The sequence below is a fragment of the Lichenostomus cassidix genome, chromosome 2, assembly GCF_008360975.1.
Source record: "Lichenostomus cassidix isolate B80296 chromosome 2, HeHo_3.0, whole genome shotgun sequence".
NCBI classification, from domain to species: domain Eukaryota; kingdom Metazoa; phylum Chordata; class Aves; order Passeriformes; family Meliphagidae; genus Lichenostomus; species Lichenostomus cassidix.
This window is the reverse complement of record NC_139482.1, coordinates 136,044,532-136,068,589: the sequence shown is the minus strand read 5'-3', so window position 1 is coordinate 136,068,589 and position 24,058 is coordinate 136,044,532. Positions and strand designations below refer to the sequence as shown.

The 24,058-nt window shown below is 34.9% G+C and overlaps 1 protein-coding gene across 1 annotated transcript in view; it reads left to right on the top strand.

Annotated features, from left to right (window-relative positions):
- Positions 1 to 24,058, top strand: part of CSMD3 (CUB and Sushi multiple domains 3) — a 596,977-nt gene that overhangs the window by 134,460 nt on the left and 438,459 nt on the right. Inside the window, exon 4 of the mRNA XM_085053430.1 lies at positions 18,929 to 19,123. Within this exon, the coding sequence (XP_084909556.1) occupies positions 18,929 to 19,123 (195 nt within the window). The remainder of the gene's footprint in view (positions 1 to 18,928; positions 19,124 to 24,058) is intronic.

The following is a 24,058-nucleotide window of genomic DNA, read 5'->3' as shown; positions in this document are numbered from 1 at the left end:
ATTAACAAGGAACCTGATTAGAGCAGATGGAAAGACATTTATACAGCACAGACTGAATCACTGCAGTCATATATATACCAGTAAACCAAATGTCTATAGGATGGATCTAGACTGACTCTAGTAGGTGATCATCTCTGCCATTTAATTGAAAAAATATTTATTCCCTAGCATTTTTTCCATTTGTATTAATTAGCAACCTGATACAATTCACAAGCATGATGTAGGGGATTGCATGTATGCATGAGGCTGTCATGGTTTGGGAAAATATAAGAACATAAGGATTTTCGCCATGGCTTTCCACTACTCTCAGGGGTACAGAAGGGTTGCTGATCTATTTCTTTACTAGCATATATGTAGCCTCAACCTCCCACTTGACAAATATAAAGTATTTTTATACAAGTATAAAAAGTACTATATAGAAGTCTAAAAGCACTTGCTGTGCATGGTTTTACCAGTTATTGAGTTCTGTATATTCCCATGGTCAATATCCATATCTAGAAACTACATTTCCTTGGTACTTCACTTTTTCATTGTCTAAGACATGGAATTAAGACATGGAATGCAGATTTTTAGATTTTTACCTGAGAAGATGGGTATCTAAAATCTAGATAAGGCAACACAGGATTTGGCAACTTTTTGACTTAAAACCGTTTCAAAGCTAATGAGTTAATTTCAAACTTACGGCAAGAAAAAGGGACAGTCACTTTTATCATAGTTTGGTAGCATTGGAAAAACCAATCATTTCAAGGCACATATTCTTGGAGATGAAATAAAGTGTCATTTATCTTCAGATAAAGGGCTTTTGTGAATTACTTTCATGATTTGGGAATAGTTCTTAAGCAGCTAGGAAAGGTGCATCTTTGTGCTGGAAAAAGGGAGCAGGTACATGTCCAGCTGAGGAACAGAATAATTTTTCAAAAAACCCAAACATTGTTCGGTGTATGGTCGTTTGGCTTCCTGATTCATGTTTAAGTTAATTAATATTATTCTAGGTCAATAGGAGACTTTGCTTTGTCTGTAAAGTTTTGCATTATATATATTAAACATGAGAGAACAAACAATTGCTGGTATAGTATCACAAATCAATTGAATGCTGCTTACTAATTTTCATTTCATGTAAATCACCACTACTAGTAAATAAATTGTGTTAAGATAACCATAATTGTTTTATAAATAAATGCTTTAATTTCAAAATTTGTGTTGTTATGTATATAGATACCAGATGGCATCTTAAAATACATCTAACTCTGTTGATCTGAGGTTTAAAAATCCCAAGTTTTAGGATGTTCGTGACATGTCACTTCTAACCTTAGACTCTGATTTCTCAAGTCATTCAAGAGATGACTGTTCTGGCAGACATATAAAAAGAAACAAACTAAAAACCAGAAAGAGGCAAATGAATGGGATGAGGGCAAATTATATGCTAATTGCAGAGAAATAACTGAATATTATATTAAGCCACTAGCTTCTTTTAGTCAATAAAATATACCAGGCTAAATGTGGATTAATTTGAAATTGATATAAATGCAAAATATTCTACAAGTTAGTGATGCTGTTGATATTAATTTAACCCATGCCTTGGGGCAATTGTCCCAGTTTGAAATCAATACATCTACATAATTTCAAATTTACCACAGCATTGATGAGATCTTTTCTTTGCTGTTTGACATAATGAATAATATGAATATTATGAAGCATATCGCAGTCAGTGTCCTGAAATATATAAAGATCTGCATGATCACTAATATGGCAAATCTCTAGCACCACAGAAAATGAAAGAAAAAAAAAAAAGAAAAAGAAAGCTTGCATGTTAGGACACTATGGCTCCCTTGTTTTTCCATCATCGAAGTTATATTTCATCATGAAAACATCACAAAATAGTGACAAATATAAGCAGCTTATACTTCCTCTGCTTCTTGTAGCAAAGAGGACATTGTCATTCCTTTCACTCCTACATTTAGAGAAAGTAGACCCTGACTGCCACTTTCCTGCCCATGAGAGTACTTTACCAACTTCCAGTGTAGTAGAACTAACTGCTAGTTAAAAACAAGAACTAAATGCTAATTAATATCAAAGAAAAAATATAGGAAGACAGACATACTGATTTTAGTAATATAGTACAGAAATTTTCAGTTCTGCTGCTCCTGCATCAGTTCCTTTTCTGTTTTGATTCCATTTTACATTCTATTTAACATGCTTAGAACACAGAAGTATGTGCATTTCATAATTGAAATAGTCCCTACAGTAAAAAAAAAGAAAGTGCCCTCAAAATCTCTTGCTGTTGCCTGTAGACGCCTTCATGTCTGTGGCAGCAGGACGGGTAGCAAGTTGCAATGAATAGCATGGCCTGATGATAATGAGAGAGCTAAAGCAAGCCTTTGTATGTCTCAATTTATATGCAAAATCTCTATATTCTCCCAGATTGCTGCTCAAAGACCCATTTGCAGTAGTTCTCCTCAGCTGTAATTTTTCCGTAGAGATAGCACTAAATATGGGTTTGATAAATTATTGTTATAATCAGAAAAATAGAAGTAGAACTCCGATTCTGAAGAAACCTTTGAAAATGTCATGATGCCTTCATGCCAATACCAATATTAAATCCAATATCCTGGCCAATTACAGTATGAGTAATACATTCTGCCAAGCTATTTTGAAATGAAAGATATTAATTTCCTAACCCAAGACACAATGCCCTGATAATGTTCTTCATTTTAAATACTGTGTTTTATCAGTGATTTCAAGATATTACCCCAAGTTAAGACATTTTCTAAACAGACAAGTGAGAAAAAAAATGGGATGTATCCACTTCATAAAAAATAATTTAGGGAATTACTTAATATGAAATAGTATATAAGTAGGTTACCATACGATATAAAGGGTTTTCAAAAGAGCAATTGAATTGTATTTACAGAATGACAAAGAAGTAGGTTTTGACCAGGAAACATTGCTGAAATTAAGACTATTGAAAATGCAGAAGTAGACTAAAACCCAAGTAAAATCTGAATTGAGTAAAAAGTAATTCTGAATTCTAAGATGAGTTAATATTAATACAAATACCAAAGCACCTTTAACAAAGTAAAAGCTAATTAATTTCACCAGGTAAACATTCTTCAAATTAAAACCATCTCAAAACAGTTTGACTTTAATCAAAATAGTAATCTCTTTAAGAAATGGGCAAAGACAGATAAGAAATATTTTATATAATGGAAAAGTTTGAGGTTGTATTACATCAATGCATGAAACATATATTTGTCGCTGTTGAGTAGCTAGCAGAGTAATGAATGCATCGGTTCTCAGTGGCAAGAAGGAATGACCTTTATTGTTTTGATTTCATCACATATATAGAGTTCTCCAAAGTCACCCAGATTGGTCAGTCAGAAGCCTTCCCCCAGGCCTGATTGGCCAGGCCTGCACTGCCCAAGTTCTGGGACACTGTTCCAACAACATCCAAACTTTATCTTTATTTATAAAACACAAGAAAATTTCTCATGGGAAAAACCTGTGCTAGCCACATATATTGATAAAATTAATTAAAAATACAGAGTCTTATCTGAATGCATTTCATGCATATGATATATTTAAATGATTTAGTGAATCTACTTGCCATGGTGAGCCACGTCTACTGCATAATTTCATGGAATGCTTCTTCAGAACTGACTCTGAAGGTGAGTCTTTTCAAAATTGTGTTCAGGTTATTTATACTGTCTATATTTATTATTTACCTTGAGAAACAGCTTTCCTTTGAAATATTGCAGAGTGGATTACTTATCATTATGTAAACATATTAAATAAAAGGGTGTCATATCTTCTGTTGTTTGTAATGTAAAACTTCATGTTTAAAGCGAATTTTTCCCATTTTCAAAATTTTAATTTCTGGGAGGAAGTTTTTTCTTCCTGTCTGAAAACCTTGAAATATTTTATAAGTTTTATACATTCAAGAGGATCTTGAATATTTGACAAGGTAAATTTTGTGCATTTTATTACCATGTATAATGATGGCTATCACACAGACAAACTGTAGAGAGGCCAAGCTTAGTGGGACTGTCTAGGCAACATCTCAGAGATTGTGGTTATGAAAAGGCCAGTATCTTTTCAAACCTTTAGAATGAGACTTTTGTGCTTTAATGGGTGGGTAAAGTCTGTCATCTACTTATAGTACAATTAGCACTACCAAGTTGTACCGGTCATTAAATAAGCAGCATCATTCTTGAGAAATTAAAATATGAAAGGTTTTTTAGAGAAGTCCACTGTGTGAGTCCTCTAGACATTCTGGTAATTGTGCCACCATCTTCTACTTATATCTTGGAAACTGTTGACTCAGATAATTTAAAATCCTTTACAATGACCAGACGCTAGTGGGGTTTTAATACAGAAAACAACAAAAAAGAATAATATCAGAAAGAGCTGATATGAACATACAGATATATGGATTTACTTCACAAATTGGGGGGGGTAGTATTGTTCTTATGTCAGAGTATCTTGTGAGAAAAAAATTCTAGATGGTTTATGTTGAAAAGGAAAGCTTGTGTTGTGAAGCATGTCTTATATATTCCACATACTATACCTGGACTTGTTAAGGGTAGGGAGATATTTAAATGAAAACACAGTTCTTGAACTGGAAGCAATCAGGATTCCCTCAATTAAAGAATTTTAATATGTAGAAATTTGAAAAAGATATTATTACATTGTCAAGGGAAGATTATGTAATTATCAACAGGTCATTCAAATGGATCCAGGATCAGTGAGGATTAAAATATAAAGAATGGATCCATTATCAATCAGAAATGGATGGCATTTAGGAAAGGATTTCACCAGGAATTGAGGTGATGTATTTTGATTTCTTGAATTCCATACATGGATTGACATGTATTTGAGGTTGTCTTGACATCTGTTTCTAGCTCCATGTAAAAAAATTACCCTTTATTTCAATGCTGTGGTTAAAAAGGCCACCTCAGTGTCGTATGATACTCTGACACATACAAATTGAAAATTGTTGTAGTTATAAACAATAACTGGCATTTCTGGACACTGCTGATACTTGGAATTTTAGTTTCGGCTCTGAGCCAGAGGACTTCAATGCTGAAAACAGCACTGATTTTTGAGGAGCAAGCAGAATATTTGGTGATGCAGTCAAACTCTTGAGGTGTTCTGTGGATTGTTGTCCTTTTATACCACCATGACCAGACTAATCTCAGTAAAGACTGAAGTAGAAAGCAGTGCAGAGAAATGAATGTATTTTTCCAAGAAAATTATTATATTAGTTTGGCTTTGCATGACCAAAAATACACTTGACCTATATATTTTCAGCAACAAATTGTGTCTGAGACTTTTTCACTTATTTTTAAGATTTAAAGTTTCTAAATACAATTCCTGTAAACATATACCTAGAAATATAGAAAGCAATAACAACAATTTTTTTTTTTCTTCCTTCAATCATACTAATTTTCATCACCAAGCACAGTAAGTTCTCATTCATCTGGAGCTTGATATCTAATTACGTATTTAAGCTTTTTTTCAAACACAGCTAAATAACTTAAAAGTTTTAATACCTATGAACTCCCATAAATAGTAATTTTGGTTAAAATTTATTTATATCAGCAATGTAGCAATGCAATGAAACAGCTGCTAAGAAAAGTTTGTAACTCCTGATTTTATTAAATCACATTGTTTCCAAATATCTTTTGTGGCTAGCACAGGTTTTTCCCACGAGAATTCTTCTTGTGTTTTATAAATAAAGATAAAGTTTGGATGTTATTGGGACAGTGTCCCAGAACTTGGACAGTGCAGGCCTGGCCAATCAGGCCTGGGGGAAGGCTTCTGACTGACCAATCTGGGTGACTTTTGAGAACTCTATATATGTGATGAAATCAAAACAATAAAGGTCATTCCTTCTTGCCACTGAGAACTGGTGCTTTCATTACTCTGCTAGCTGCTCAACAGTGACAATCTTTCATTTTACAAAAACAAATTTTAAAAAACTAAACAAATAAAAGTTTTTATTCTCTACTTTCAATCTAATTTTTGATGTTACAGAATTAATGCACATGACTTAGCACTGAAGCTCTCTCAACTTTATTAAAAAGTGTTCTTTAAAACTGTGAATAAGGGAGGGTCACAGTATAAATTTGATGTGCTAATCTACAATTTATCTCCAGTTTGTAGATCTGATTAATTTAGGTACTAAACCTTTTAAAAACAGTACTGCTGACTACAACAGTAGTCAACTCTACCATAACTGTAGACTTCATATTTAAATCCTCTTGTAAATATAACATAGGAAAGCAGAAATACATATACTCATTGCAGCTGAGATTATACATTTTTTGCTTATGTCTCAGCATATTCCCAGTATCTTTTTTGCAAATTTGCTGATGTAAGAGAAGGCAGAGAATTTAATTTCATATTAAATCAGTGAAAGATTTAAAATGGAATAAAGTAGTGGATAAAAAAAGAGGGACACAAAAGTATAATCAAAAGTTTCAGCTTATATAAAGATACAAATCTATTATAATAAGAGTTAATAACTCAATTTTTCTAATATAAACCATATGTAGAGGGAAGAAAATATGTTATAATGAAGCCTTGTTTGATTTTCCTTGAAATAAGGTAGATACTTCAGAAATCACATCAGTAGTGTAGTCTTGTCTATGTAGTGTTATACATATTTTAGTAAATATTTGATTAATTGATAAACAATAAAAGCTTTTCAGGATTTCCAGATGCTATCCCCAGCCATCAGTAACATCCAGAAAGTTCACTGCCACACGTTACAGAAGAATGCTGGGCTGAGCATTCAGGGTGCTGAGGCACAACTAGAAAAGTTCTGAATTCCCTTGCTCCTGACTCAATCCTTTTTTTTAATTTTAAATTTTCCCTATAGCCTTCCTTTTATGTTTGGCCAATACATTAATTCAGATAATATCTGATCAACAAATCAATGTTAATTGCAAAAGTGCTTCAATTGTTACAAATGTGTCCGATGAAAATTGACTTTTTCCCTGAATGAAAACACATTTTTCTAACCTTGTTGAGAAAAAAATTAAAAAAAAAGAATTCTCCTCATTTTTCTTGTTCACCTTTGTTTTGCAGGGGGAAAAGGAGGAAAAAGCTGAAATGTTCATCAGTTCAGTAGTGTCTGTCCAAGAAATAAGGAAAATTAACCTGAAAATCAGGGGCATTTTTCTGTCAGTTGACACTTGCAACTTTTTTTCTTCTTACATTAATGTAGAACTCTATATCACATGATTGAGCATGTCAGATATAGACCAGAGGATAGATTTCTGCGCATTCCCCACCATTTCACACTGTGTTAACAGCCTACTTGTATAACATATATTTCTTTGACGCTGTTTAGCTCTTCTAACACACCAATCTGTCACTCTTTAAAGAAGTTTTGCAAAGATCTCTATAAGATATATGATCTTTCAGTGAGTTAGCACCACAACGAACACTTCATAAGCTCTGTCAAACAGTGATTTGTGCGGTACTGCAGCAGGCTTTTCCTAGAACATTTTTCTTTTTCTCAATAAAAGCAGAGAGTATTGAAAGTATTTAAAAGTAGAAGCTGACAGGGCGTTGTTCAAGTCATTTTTCAATACAGAAATACTAGTAAGTTCAGAGACACGACTGTCACAGCTGTTTCAGTATTAACCTGTCAGGTAGAGATAGCCAGAGAAATGGTGGGCTACACAGACGTTTAATGTGATGTTAATGCAAATCTTGAGTTATTTTAATGATGAACCATTTTCTCCTCTCAAATTATGACCACTTCTACTCATTCCAATAACAAATTAGTCAAGAGAGGAATGACCCACAGCAGGTAATGTGAAGGGATAGGAATAAAAGTGGTTGTCATTCTGGCTGCCAATATGAAGGCTGACTATGTTAATTCTAGCTTATATTAGTTACAAAAGGAGACTTTGAAGCAAGAAGGTTAATATGTTTACATCACATGAATTACTCGGCAGTTGCTCTCCATTATTACATCTATAAAATAAGATTAAATGCCTTTTACTACTTATGTCTCAAACCAGTTATTTTAAAGCAAGAATAGCAAAGCAAATTGTTTGATCTCTCATCCTACAAGACTCAGACTAGAAACTGCAAATAGCACCTTCTGATATTAAAATATCTGGGGGAAAAAAAGACACCCATAATAGTCCATATTCCAGAACCAATAGTGTACTGAATCACTCACGTTATGTTATTTACTTTTTCACTGTTAGAAAGAGAAAAAGAAATTAATTAACCACTTTTCCCCAAACTCCACAAATGATAGCTTAAATAAAGCAGTGCCCACTATGCCAGGTGATACTTGCTTATAGAAGAATGTTGGTACATCAATCAGCTTGAAAGTTCTTTCTTCAGACATTTTAAATCACTTCTGCATAACAAAATCATGTTTCATCAAACAATACAATACTTTCATTCTCCCATACTTCAGAATTCTGAAAATGTTTTTCCAAATGTTCCAGGGAACTTGGGAACTTGCCTCCAGCATAAGGCAAAGCACACAAATTTTGAGACTTGAAAGATGTTCTCTAAGAACTGCACAAGCCCATGCAATGAAGGTGATAATAGAATGCTGAACATGAGAAAGAAATTCTTTACTGTGAGGGTGGTGAGGCACTGAAACAGGTTACCCTGAGAACCCTGGCAGGGTCAGGTTGGATGGGGTTTTGAGCAACCTGGTCTAATGGAAGGTGTCCCTCCCCATGTCTGGGGTGTCAGAACTTGATGATCTTTAAGGTCCAACCAAACCATTCTATGATTCTAATGTTAATTCTTGCAGTAGGAAAATGATAGAATAACGCTGAAATAAAATAACAATTACAGTTGATTGTTTCTCAAGTGAAGGACATCTGGACATTCTTATTAGAAGTGAAAAGGAAATTTGGAATAGGTGGGATAAGCAGATTTAAAGTTTTGTAGAATGTTTGGGGTAGAATGGACCTTTTGTCCTCTGGGGAAAATATGACTGCTTTGGAAAGTTAAGACATTGTGAGTACACAGCTCAGCACTGATTCATAAAAAAAAAAATGTTATGGAATATAAGTTATTCAAAGGTTTTGTGCTTGGTCTTGATGAGTGTCCTGTGGCAGATGTTTATTCATGTTGCTATCCATTAATTTGATCACACTGTCTTTCTTGGTTAATGAATCATCATGTAAGTAATTTAGACAAGATCAGTAATGTCCTATTATTTCACCTTATGAAATGGAGTCAATAAGCCATAATGCATTTTAGCATTGTGGAATTATCAGCCTAAGTACCATTAAAAGCAGAATAACACATATATCTTTGATCTAGTATTTTTAAATGTTCTCACATCTGGACATATTTAATGAAAAATTCTTATTATACCTAAGATGAGCATTAACCAGAGAGACCTTTTCTAGTAAATAGGACTTCATTAAGTAGCCATCTGCTTCAGACCTTGAATGTATGATTGTGTTTAGAAAAATGATTCTGAGAATAGCACTTTATTATGCAAGGTCTGCATTTTGATGTATTTCTGAGTTGTATCATAAACACAGAAAAATGAGCAAAATAAAGGAGCTTTACTACTGTTAATTGTACACTTTTAACCATAAATTTTCTCTTGCTTAACGTATCAACAGTGTTTTCAGCTATTTTCTAAATGCACAATTTTTGAGTATAGTTTGATGTAAGCAAAAGGAATTACACTCTCATCCTAAACTAGAGTGGAGATTTTATTTCAGTATTTTTATAAAAATATTTTTATTCACAGTAAGACGTATTTTGGAACGCAATATTTTTAGCTCACAGTTTTTCTACATTACCACAAATTTCCATTCTTGAGAGGATGAATAAGAACTAATTACATATATACAATGTAATAAAACATGGCTAACTGAATAAACTGTATGACAGCCGTGCATAGACTGAAAGATATGGTGGTGCACCATGAAGCACTCACAAAAATACTTTAAATGGAAGCTTGGAGTAAGGATTTTAAATTTCAGTTGATGTTCTGAGACCTTGAGACACATAAAAGGATAAAAAGTTTGTGTTTTCTAAAGAAGATGACCTGTTAAAAAATAAGAACATTCAGAAAATTAATCTAGTATTGAGTCAATAAAGGCACTGCCCAACCACCATGTATTCTACCTACTTGAGCAGTATTCTCAACCCAGCAGTTGAGATCCACTATGGAAGATAAAAAAGAACCTTGGAAGAGTTGGGTAATGTCCCCATGACATCCCAGAAAGCTGACTATGTCCCTTTGCCATCAAATACAACAAGGACATTAATTCTATCAAGAAATGGTGTGCTACAAAAACAGCTGTGATACAGATTTGGAGACAACAATGATTTAATCTGCTAAAGAAAAATTCTATACCATAAAACTTTCTAAATGAAATCTAAATTACAAAAGTAAGGCCATCTTTCTCTTCTCAAAATGGCTAAACCAGAAGCATTTAGAACATAAGCACAGGAATAAATCTAACTTTGTTGTGTCTCCTACAACCAATGTTTTTACATGTTTTTCATACCAGCAGTAATGGTGGAAGCCACACATTTTAATGTAAGAGACAGCATGTCCTTTGAGTAGAAGAAGCCGGTAGTCAATGAAGTGATCCAATTGCACCAAATGTTTGGATTTTTAATAGGGCACTACAGTGTCTCTTAATTATAATTCTACACATAAGCATATCTACACAAACAGATATATACCAAGCATATCCAATAGATATGAAAAATTGAAATTTTTGTACCTCTGAGATATATACAGAAGGAAATGTTAGTTACTCTGCTAGGTCATACAATAGCTCTGAATGTTTCAGGTGCCACCTAGTGCCCGGTTCTCATGTGTCAAAGACCCCTTCAAGAGAAAACTGGTTTTCTTTGTGCCCTTTTATGCCACTGTCCAACAACAGGTCCATGACCTCCCATATCCACATCTTATGTTTTAAATTCCAATTTTAGACTCTATGTGACTCACAGTAGCAGAAATAACTTTATCTTTTTTTTTTTTTTCTTTTTTAAAACAAGTGGAAAAGTTCAACATACCACAAGTTCTCTGCCTTCAGTGTTAAGACACAACTCGTGAAGAAGGCCTGTAGCTGGGAAACCTTGGCTAATAAGTCAGACATGAAGCATGATTGGTTACCCATGTCTGTGTATCCTCGGACTACAAACTGGGCAGTTCAGATGACCTTTGCCAACAGGAAGCTGGAAGAGAAGTTACATTCTTTTTAAGGCTAGTCAGTCTCTAGTTTATAATAATTTAAATCAACAGTCTTTCAGATTAGCTTTTATAACAGTTGAAGAGTCAATTCATTAAATAGAAATGCCTATCAGAGCTCTCTGAAACTTCTCTTATATTTCTTCTTTTTTCCTTTAGAAGTCCCCATACTTTTACTTTAAATGTGTTATTTTATTCTGTTCTCTAATTTCAGAATTTCTATCACCTTGAATAAAAAAACCAATGCATCTTCCCAGTATTTTTGTTATTCCTTGGAACAAATATGTAACAAAAAATGGAACCTGAATTTCAGTAGGAATCTAGATATGATAGTACATCAAATACATAAAATTAATTACATTTATTTGACATATGTATCCATTCTTGTTTGCCAAACTTGTGTGGAGATTCTGTCTATATAATACCACACAACTTGTTTGTGCTATGACGTCTTCCTTTAATGACTAAACTGATTTTTTCTAAATTCGGTTATCTTTTTACATATTTGGTTACTGTAAATTCTCCAGGTAAGAACAGCCAGTGAGTAACAATGCAACATTCATATTACCTAGCATAAGGTGAAACCAGGTGAGGCATTGAGGGTAGAGTGGAATGAAAAGAGGTCATACAATAAGATAGTTGTTGCCATAACATTTCAGAAATTGAAAATTAAATCCTTTATATAACTCTAAAAGACATAGTTAGAAATACATATTGCAGAAGGACTATCAATATGGTATACATATAGGATTTTTTTTTTAAATTTTAGATTGTCCTGGGCTCTGAAATAGTCTTTTCTTGGCAATTACAACAGCCTCTTCCCAGCTGCCTCTAGAATACAGCTATATTAAAAAAGTACTCAGAATCACTGCAGTCTAAAAGGAACAATCCCATGGTGACCCATGCACAGGCATATCTATATAGCCTTTGCATGACAGGCAGGGTGCATCTGTCTGGACTTCACCCACTTGAGAAGCTCAACAACCATCACATGTGCCACAACAAAAAACCAACAAAAAAACAAAACAAACACAAAAAAACCACAACACAATACTGTATCTCAGGCTTCAAATTAAACTGATTTAGTTGAACAGCGAACTGATTTTCTGAACAGTGTGGATGCAGCAATCTCTGTGACACTTGCGACTTGATATTCAGCTAAAACTTCATGTGGTCTCCAATCCTCAGTCCACGTTGTGCATTTACCTTCCAGCCATACTCAGGATTTAATTGTTGCCCTCAGCAGCTGTGCAGGAATTTACTGAAGATAGAGCTCTAATCAAATTCAAATGGAATTTGATAAAAAGAAAGGAAGCGTGGCTGGTACTGTTAACTGTATAGCTTTGCTAACTATCTGGTATTTGCCTGACTGTCATTCCCTTCAGGTAACACTTTAGAAGTGTGTCTGATGGGGAAATGTCAGATTTAACTATATGTACTGAAGCATGTAGTCATCTTTCTGTTGGTTTCACTTGGTTCAGGTTATGCTGTCCTGTGGTTAAATGAGTGACTGCCATTGTCTTTTTGCATGGTCCTTCAGCTGTCCAGCGCTGTTCTGCATCTGCATGGCCAGCAGTGTGCCCAGGGGGCAAAGAAGGCCAATGGTGTTCATATCAGGAATTTTGTGGCCTTCAGGACCAGGGAAGTCATTCTTCCCATGTACTCAGCGCTGGTGAGGGCACACCTTGGCTGCTCTGTCCAGTTCTGGGCTCCTCAATTCAGGAAGGATGTTGAGATGCTGAAATGCATCCAGAGGAGAGCAACAAAGCTGGTGAAAGGTCATGAACACAAGCCCTGTGAAGAACTGCTGAGGGAGCTGGGGTTGTTTAGCCTGGAAAAATGGAGACTCAGGGGAGACTTTATCACTCTGTACAAGTCCCTCAAAGGAGACTGTAGGCAAGTGGGGGTTGGTCTCTTCTCCCAGACAACCACTGACAGAATGAGAGGACACAGTGTTAAACTGTGCCAGGGGAGGTTTAGGCTAGACATTAGGAAAAAATTCTTCAATGAAAGAGTGACTGGGCACTGGAATCATCTGCCCAAGGAGGTGGTGGTGTCACTGTCCCTGGAGATGTTTAAGAAATACTGGATGTGGCACTCAGTGACATGGTCTAATTGATATCGTGGTGTTAGGTCATACCTTGGACTTGATGATCTCAAAAGTCTTTTCCAACCTAGCTGATTCTGTGATTCTGGTTTAAACAGATACTCTGAACAGTGTATTGCAAGTGAAGGGAATTCATTGCCAACCCTGGACCATTTCTTGTATTACATTTGTCATGCTCATTGTATTACTGTTACTACAGTATTGCAATTATCCTTTGTTTCCTTCGCATATCCTGGAGGTTTTTTTCTGTACACTTGCTGTCCCCTTGCTTGTAGAAGAATTATGTTAATGTTGTTCTAACTTACTTAATGCTGAAACAAGTTTGTTCCTATTAAAATAGCATATGACTTTAATGCTATAAATAGAAACATTCTTGTCTTACTGGCAAGGAAGACAAATCCAGTGATTTTTTCAATGTACTTAGAACCAAAATCAAATTCAGCATAAAAATGTACATTTCAAGTTCTCTCAAGACAGGGTCCTCTGTCATTTTTTGACATGAAAGTAATTTAAAAGGAAGAAAAAAGCAAAATTATGTCATTCATTAAAAAATAGGTAAGAAACGGCAATGTAATTGGCTGTATTATCTTTAGTGAACAGACCTAAGTGAGACCCTAAGTGAGGTTACTATTCCAAATATATTTATCAAGAAAGAGCAATTAGAACCGGAAAAGAAAAAACATTATTTTCCTTTGGGGAAAAAAAAACCTCCAAACTTCTCACACTTTCTCTCGCTTGCCTATTTATAGTTAGACATTGGAATATGACAGTCTCTTTTGATTGATCCACAAAAGAATGCAGAAATGAAAAGAAAAACTTCAGAGAAGTTTAGATTGTTAGACAAACAGTTTCTGCCACTGTTGTAAGCAAAGGTGAATTTCAGAATAGTGACTCTTCATTCTGCACTTGTATCTTGAGGTGCCAGATTTGTTGGAATCAAGGGATAACCATTTTTATTGTTGAACTTCTACAGGAGAGACCTGTAGTTTGGGGGAGGGATTTTTAAAAATTCAATAACTACTTTAATATATCTGTGCTGTTTATGGTAGATTTTTTAAAGCATTCATTTGTAATGTATCTTTACTCTCTGAATCCTCTATTTTAGCGTAATTAAATTGACACTTAGATAGTAAGTTTTTCATTTTTCCCCTTCACTTCACTTATATTGCCTATTTCAAATTTTTCTCATAGTTTCCTCCACTCTCTAATCTCAAGTGGAACATACATGTATATGTATATTTCAATATGTGTGTAGGAAGACAACAGTATTCCTATATTTATCAGTTAATTTTTCTAGTCCCTATTATATCTAAATCTAGACCATGCTTGCTTATTAATTCAGAGCAATGTAAATGAGGGCAGTATGGAAAGTAAGCAAAATATAACTTTTGAGAAAAAAAGGCAAAATATTATGAATTAGAAACTATGTATCTAAGTTACTTTTTTAGTTTATAAAAGCTTTGGAAAATTATGGACAACTAAAATAAACTATTATAAGATTCAATATAGATTAATTTTGGACAATGCAATTTCAGGCTACTTCTTATTTTCACAAAGGCATCATCTGTCCTAGTATTTGGGACCTTTGGAATGTGCAGCTCTCCTAATAGCCACACACATACTACATGCAGCACTTCTGAAATCAGCCTTGAGTCTTCAAAACCAAAGCATTCTTGCTTGTCAGTAAGTCAAAGTACATATGCACGATTTTCCCAAGGGGTATCCATGTACAAACATATTCTGATATTTCCAGTACACCAAGTCCTGTTCTGAATGACAACTGGAGTGGTCCCTAGAATTACATATTCCTGGACCACATTTATGTTTGTATGGCAGAGGAATTTGGAGTAGTAGACCCAAGTGAACAAGCAGTCTAGGACTGGTACCATGCAGCAATAGGGGGAGATACCCAAACTGGGAGTGTAGGGATACCAAGAATATTTAATTTCAAAAGTATTACATGAAGCAAGTATTAGCCTGTATTGGGATATTACATAGGTCTTTCCATAAGTTAGTACACATTGACAGTACTCACTTCATGTTGGGGAAAATGGGATCATAATGATTTGCAATAGCTGCAGACAAAAACTACAAAAATACATGGATCAACCCTTTAAGAAAGAAAAATTATTTATATTACAAAATTTCTAATAAAATAGTGTGTGAAGGACATCAGTATTCAAAATTAAGCTGAATGGAATGCAATGCTATGACAAATGCCTTTATTACTGGAGTATGTGAAAATACTTGTTTTGGATATTTGGACTTAAAATTATAAACTTCATGTTTAAACATTTTAGGGAGGACAGTGCTACTCTTGATTTCATAAATATCATAACAGAAAAAAAAATTCCTGACTTAAAATCTGAATAAAAAGCAAGTAATTTTGAAATTTCCATATCTGGTTCTGATTTGTTTCTCCTTGAATTAATGCTGACAAAAGGAGTCTAAACTTCTGCTAGATTTTTATTTAAAAAAAAACCAACTCAGAAATAAATTGTATTTAATGTTATTTAATTTGAATATCTTATTAATTAGTATCTATAAGTGGCTGAATTTCCACTAATTAAAGTCTTTGAAGGAGTGCATGCACTCCTACTAAGCAGAACTCTCCCAGACACATTTTACCCACAGCTTTTTAACAGAATTTCCACTGAAATGAATAAGAATTAATTCAATAGAAACTTATTGAACAGCATTGAAGGATATTTTAAGCTCCATGTTTAAACATTATGTAAAAAAAAAAAAAGAGGACAAATATGTTCATACATACCTTGTTTACAAAATTAAATCTAGGACAAAGAAAATTCCTGCTCAGAGAGAGATTGAAACAATTGGGACAGCTTGCTTTGAAAAGGAGATGAGAAATAATACACAAAAATGAAAAAAAAAATAGGAAGGTGTAAAAAATTCAATTATGCCTTTTTTCAGAGTGCATGAACAAGGAGAAGTTCAACCAAATTACAAGATGGCAAATTTAAAAGGAAATACTTTTCCACCCTTCCTATCATTAGTGATTATCAGAATGTCACTTAAGTCAAGAATCTGTGCAGAGCTGAATAAAAATTACAATCTAGTTTGTCAATTCCTCTGTTCCCTGACAGGTGACAATCTTAGGGTAACAAGCCATAGCTTTAAATGTCAGGGAGTTGGTAGTACAGCGTCACATTCAGTTTGAAAATAGATACTACCTATCAAAGAAGACAAATGTAGTTACTTGGTGAATTATCTCCCTCTCCTCCCCCCAGTAAGGCACTTGTATATGTTCAAAATGAAAATACTCACAGAATAAATTAATATACTTTAAAGTGTACAATTTATTTTTTTCTACTTTCTTATCTAGAATCAGGAACAAAATCGCCTGAAGGGTTAGAAGTAATAACACACTCCCAGGCCACTTTCATAATGTTAAAAAGTTAATGAAAAATTCCAGGATTCCTTTTACATGAGTCATATAGTATTGCAGCTGGAAAATTAGTTTTATTTTAGAAGGAGGGTGATTTTTAATTAGTGCTTTAAAATATAATTTCACAAGAATAAAGTGCCTTCTGTGGGTAGTTCTTGGTGAGACAGCAGTAAAAGTAAGGGAAGCAATTTTAGGCAGTGACAGTTAAAGACATTGCTAATCTTTATCTTTTTTATTTCAAAGGACAGGGAATCTTTCTGTGACCTTTTTACAAAGCCCTAAGAGATACAGTCTTCTGAAAGACTTCATCTTCTTGGAGAAGTCAAAAATGAAAACACTGTGTACAGGCAGAGTTTTCAAGTTAATACAATGCGATTCATATGATAACCAAAATCCACAGGATGGTATTCTTACCTCCATTTTGACATGCTGTGATGATAAATAATAAATCTAATAGCCTTGAAAACGGTTAGAGGATTTAAAAGAAATTCCTTTGCACAAATATGCAGGAGTGGCTGCAGCATTGTCTTCTCTGTAGAGCTTGCAAGCTGATTTGAGGGCAGGGGAGTGTTGTTTCAGCACAGAACACTTCAATAAAGCAGTGGCAAGAATATCAGCTCTTTGGGTGAGCTTTGAAGTGACCAAGATGAGATAGGCTGATTTCTTACTCCTATGTTGTGACATTGTGCAAAGTAATGAAAGTCTAATCCAAACCCAAAGTTTATTATGTAAGAGAAAGCAGGAAATAGCAGCAATGACATCAGCAACTAATAAGCATATTTAACATATTCACACCAAAACATGATTGGTATATCAAGTCCTGCAGATGAACTCATTGTTAGCACATATTTATTTATGTTGTATAAATATGTATGGACATACAGAGAGCATATTTATGATTATAGTGGATTCTGCCTTTTAATAACTGTTACATAGTTTTGTTTCATGGCTGGTATCAGAAATCTAGTTCTTGGTAGTTCTGGGCATTGAAGTTTGAGAATGTAATGAATGTTGCGAGACAGACAGACTGTTTTGATAAGCATTTATACCTTTTTTCTTTAATTGAAACCTACTCTAACAGCTTAGATATTTAAATATGTTGTGCACACATTCATGAGCACACCAGGGATACTGAAGAATAATTTAGTCACATGGAACTCAGGAAAATAAATTAAAGAATACATACATACTCCTCTCTTCTTCCATCATTTTCCTTTCATTTTAGCATTTTCCTTACTTTTTGATTAGGGGAATTTGCTTTGAATCGAAATACAGGTTTACCTGATTTGCCTCTTCCCACTTAGCATTAGGCTGGTAAGTATGCTTGGTACAAGCTTTGAAGAGCTCAGGGTGAGATTATGAAACATCTTTTGCTCACACTTGTACCAAATCTCTCTTTTAATACCCATTAACTAAAGGCCTTTGGAACTAATCTTGTAATCTTGTTGTAATCAAGCCATTTATGATGCTGAAGTACCAGTCAGAAGGGTACACAGTTAAGTGTAAGTAACAACTACTAAAATTAAACTCTAACCCCCTCAGAGATCAATCTAAGAGCGACCATGAGTTGTTTTGGCTTGTCAGTGGTTTAAACCTCTGTATTAGAGTAGAAGATACCAGACCTGTGGTACTTCACATGATTAAATTAACTAATCCTTTGCTCAGAAATCAGTTACCCACAGTATCTCATCAGTTTTGCTCATTATCTAAAATCTATTAAATCATTAAACAGCTTCCTGATCATGCTCAGGCTTATGCTTGTTAAAATTTTCTCCTGATTAATTTTATTATTTCTTCCAAATTTTGTTCAATTTGAATCTGATGTTCTTTCATGTTTGTATTACAATTTGGTTTATTGTTTTGCAGTTGTGTCACTTGAAAGTCAGAGATATAATAAGTTGCTTTGTTTCCTGTTCCTATGTAGTGATTTCTATCAATTTAACAAAAAAATTTACATTAATATATAGATAACTGGAGCTTGAGGAAAACCTCATACTCATTTTCATCTATCTTTGGACATGTGGGTACATAAGCAGATGTTAAATACACCATCAGCAATGGATTTTCAGTGTGAGGAGTTGTATAATATCCATGAAAACTCACTATCTGTCCAAAGCTGCCTTAATTTATGTGTTCCATATTCTTAAGCAAAATGAAATATTTATTTATAAAAACATTTTAATTCATTAATATGTATCTTTTCCAGAATTACAGAGTAGTTCCTGTGGCAATCCAGGAGTTCCACCAAAGGGTATTTTGTACGGTACAAGATTTGATGTTGGTGACAAAATCCGATACAGCTGTGTGACTGGATATATTCTGGACGGTCATCCCCAGCTTACTTGCATAGCCAACTCTGTTAATACAGCCTCGTGGGATTTCCCTGTTCCTATCTGTAGAGGTAAGAGAAATCTTCCAGTAATGTTCTTGAATAGATACATTAGTAATAACAATTTTTAATCTCTGTATTAATAATTAAGTTTTAAGCTATGATTAAAGAACACCCCTTCTGAATATTTTGATCTCTTGCTCACATATATGATGTATCTCAGCATATACACCTACTAATTTTTAGGTCAATATTCTACTAAAACTATTGTTACCATTTATTTTAAAATATATGTTATGTAATAAGAGCTAGAAGCCTAGTAATAAGGAGGATATAAATAAATGTCTGTGTACAACACACTTGCAATTATGGGAATGTAGATTTGGGATCTGTTAGTACTTCCTACGGACTGAATTTTTGTCTAGTAGTAACTAACTATTGAGCAAACAGAAATATAAAACTGCCAAAACAATTGAGCTACAGGGTCTTACTTTGTTGTCAGTCAGGTTTTATTATCTTAAGATTTCTATATAGGATATCCCTTGTGTTCTAACAAATATTGTAGGTAAAATCCTTTTCCCTTGCTCATATTAGAAATATAGTAGTAGTAGAGTACCCTGTTTTATGGGTAAATCTTATTTTCTGAGAGAAATATTGGAGAGAATAGAACTAGAGAGAAATAATGTTTGCGAGTAATGGATGGAGGTTACACTGATAAAATGAAGGCATTATTACTACTGTACACAACCGAAGACAATAAAGATGGTATTTTGATGAAACATTTCTGTCAGGCAACTTTGAGATCAGTTTCTAGATTCACAGATTAATTTTACAAGATACAACCTTTACATTTGTCTAAAAACACTGATGAAGTCTTGCAGAGGTTACAAAAACATTCCAACTGACATTACCATTCTAATAAATACAGATTGGTTAAAACATGGTTAACCTGCATTGCAAAAAAAAAAATTATGTTTGAGAAAAGTGTGTCATTGGAAATACCCTACTTTCATTTCCTATTCCTGGCTTAGAGCTGTTTAATATGTTTATCCATGGTCTTGAAGATATTACAAACTTCTTTTTAATAATACTATTTTCCAGTACAAGTATTTATAACTTCTGAATCTTTCACTCCTACTTCCCAGAAAAATGCTATCTAATAATGAAGGAGATAGAAAATCAAGCCATATATCCAAAATAGTTTCTGGATATGAGAATGCAAAAGATTTGATAAGAATATGTTAACTTGCAAAAGACTTATATTTGTAACAAAATAGAAGTCTAATGGGCTTCATTGCAGATCATTGTTCAAATTCTCAATCTGCCAATGTTGAAATGAATTGGCATAAAAAACTATATTCTTAAATTACTTATACATTCTTCTTCTTGATACAATATTGTTCAGAAGATCTTTGGATAATATTTTGGTTTTGCTCCAGGGAGAGGTGAAAATATACTGTGTAAATTTGAACTGGTATGATAAACTCCCAAAGTACCCCTGTGTTTAATCATTACTAGTATGTAAGCAGAAGACTACTACATGAGAGTATGAAAAACTTTTTTTTTCACTCATAATTACAGAGGTCATTATCAGAACAGTGTCATTTCTTAAGGCAAAATCAAGTTAACAAGTTGGAAAGGACTCAGAAAAAAAGGAAAAAAAGTTCTGTTAGGTTTCAAAATTGTAGTTTTGTCTAGAGACTGAAGGAACTCAAACTTTTTGGTGTATGTGAAAGAGGATCAAGAGAACAGCTTGATTTACTGCAGAAACTCATGCAGAAGAAAAACAGGCTTTGGAGAAGACAAGTCTCTAACCAATAGCAGTGAGAAATTTAAGGGGTAAAAGCCTGATGAATGAAAATCAAAAAAACCCCAAGGTACATATTTTGATATTAGTGGTTACAAATTATTGAAACATAACCTAAGAATGTGACAGATTTTTGATTTAAGTCTTAACATAATGGCTTAAAGCCTAAAGGCACAAATTGCTGTTAAGGTATTTTTGGGACATGTTCAGCAAAAGAAAAATAACCAATTATTTTCAAGAGTTCCGTCTATGACTCAATGTTTTATATCAGAAACATCTAACTTTACATATGAAATGGGCCCTTGTGATTCCATTCTAATGAATCGCTCCTAATTTTGCCTAATACAATTATCCAACACAGAATTCTGCAGAAGGTTGCTAAAGGTGATTACAGACTAATGAGCTTCTTATCTCTTTCTCACTGTTTGCCATGGAGACTCTCTTTGATTAAACACTTATCCTTAAAGATTTCCTGTGATAAATGCCTTTTTATTCCCTACCAATGGTCATTACATCTAACACAGGGAATCCTGACATAAACAAGAAAAAACCCCAAGAACAGAACAAAAGTATATTTTAGTCAATATTAATCTGAGGGTTCTTTGTTTCCTTGTTTATTTTTACATTTTGGAAAAAAATTGAACAAAGTTCTCAATTTGAGGCGCACTTAGAAGTCAGCAGACTTAAGATCATAGATGTCTGTAGATCAACTGTGTGTAAATATCATTGTCATCTGCCTCTTGTAATTCCTTTTACATTGCCTTTACTTGAAGGAAGAGGTGAGGAGGAGGTCATGCTTGTGCTTTAGCAATGTGATTATTATGGATTGATGTCTCAAAATGGGGAATTCATTGAAAACAACAGTGTTTTGTATTGTCACAAGCATGTATACAGGACACCCTACTAAATGCTTTAATTTTTAATATGTTAAACTATACCAGTATTTGCATTTTTTAAAGTTAGACATTTGGGGCCAAATTTCATCAATTAAAAAAGTTATTCCTCAAATAGGTTCTTATTACTTTCCTGCCTCCATACGATTTTACTGAAAAATCAGCAGACATATTTAATGTTTGCTTCATTTCATATCCTGTTTATCACTGAACATTTTTTGAATGCACAAAGTTTTTCACCTGCCTCTTTTAATCGCCATTAAAATAATTTTACTTTATTAGACTTATTAGAAGTGAAAAAAACCAACTCTTAAGAAGGTAAATTGCATTTATTTTTTGTGGTCAGCTATGTGGTGGAGTTGCTTTTTATATGAGACAACACTTGAAATGTACCGACTTCTGCCTTGGGGTGGATGACAAGCAAGCTGAGAGTTTATGGGCTCAGATCAAAGAGCAGATTAGTAAGGGTGACACTGCTGTGGGTGCTTACTACAGGCCTCCTGATCAGGTGGAGGAGATGGATGAGGCCTTCTCCAGGCAGCTTGAAGCAGCCTCAAAGTCACAGGCACTGGTTCTTGTGAGGGATGTTATCTACCCTGGCTCCTGCTGGAGAAGCAACACAGCAAAGCACAAACAGTCTAAGGGGTTCCAGGAAAGTATTGATGACAACTTCCTGTCACAAGTAGTGGAGGATCCCACAAAGAATAAAGAGCTGCTTGATCTCGTGTTAACAGGGTCTCCTTTTATGGACATGTGAAGGTTGGGTGCAGGCTTGGCTGCAGTGACTGTGAAAATGGGGAGCTCAGTATCGAGCAAGGAAGAAGCACGGCAGCAGGATAGATTACAACCACAGACTTCAGCATAGCTCACTTTAGCCACTTCAGGGATGTTCTTGGAAGGATCCCATGAAAACAGGCCCTGCATGGAAGAGGGGTCCAAGAGAGTTAGTTGGTATCCGAAGATGACTTCCTTTGAACAAACAATGATGCATACCAATGAGCAAGAAATCAAGCAAAGGGCAAGTGAGACCTGCATGGATGAAAAAAGAACTCCTGTCATTACTCAAACATAAGCAGGAGACACACAGAAGAAGCAGCATCAAACCACTTGGAATGAATATAGAGAGGTTGTCAGAGTAAGCAGAAGTGAGACCAGGAAGGCCAAGACCCATCTGGAATTAAATCTGGCCAAGGATGTCAAGGAGAACAAGAAAATGTTCTTCAAATACATCAATAACAATAAAAACAAAAGGATAATGTGGGCCCATTACTAAATGGAGGGGGGACCCTGGTAACAGAGAATGCAGAGAAGGCAGAGTTCCCAAATACTTTCTTTGCATTGGTCTCCACTGACATGACCATCCCTCAGGGTTCTCTGACACAGACCAGGGTAAAGGGATCTTGGAAGGAAGACTTTTCATTGGTGAAGGAGGATTAGGTTGGACAGCACCTAAGCAAACCTGACATCCACAAGTCCATGGGCTCTGACAGGATGCATCCACGAGTGCTGAGAGAGCTTCTGGACACCATAGTGAGGTGACTCACAGTCATCTTTGCAAGGTCATGGCGATCAGGAGAGATGCCTGGGGACTTGGAAAATGCAAATTTCACCCTGTCCTTCAAAATGGGCAAGAAGGGGGACACAGGGAACTATTGGCCAGTCAGCCTCACTTCAGTCCCTGGAAAGGTGATGGAGCACCTCATTCTGGAGGCCATCTCTTTCCATATGGATGACAAGAAGGCAATCAGAAATATTCAGCATGGATTCTCTAATGATAAATCAGGTTAGGCCAAGCAGATTGCCTTCTACAGTGAAACAACTACCTGGATCAATGAAGAGAGATTAATGGATATTGATTACCTTGACTTCATCAAGGCTTTTGACACTGTCTCTCACAAAATCCTCATAGATGAAATGAGGAAGTGTTGACTGGATGAATGAGCAGTGAGGTGGATTGAGAAGTGGTTGAATGGCAGACCCAAGAAACTGATCATCAGTGACACGGGGTCTAGTTGTAGGTTTTTCACTGTGTCCTCCAAGGTTCCATACTGGGCCCAGTATTGTTTAACTGATTAATCAATGATTTGGATGAAGGGGCAGATGCCTCCTCAGCAGGTTCACTGATGTCACAAAGCAGGGATTGGCCAATACCCTAGAGTGCTGTGAGCCCTGCAGAAGGACCTTGACAGGCTGGAGAGGTGGACAGTGAAGAAGTGTCTGAAATTCAACACAGGCAGGTGCAAGGTCCTGCACCTGGGGAAGAACAACCACCTGCAACAGTACAGGCTGGGGGCTGACCTGGAAAGC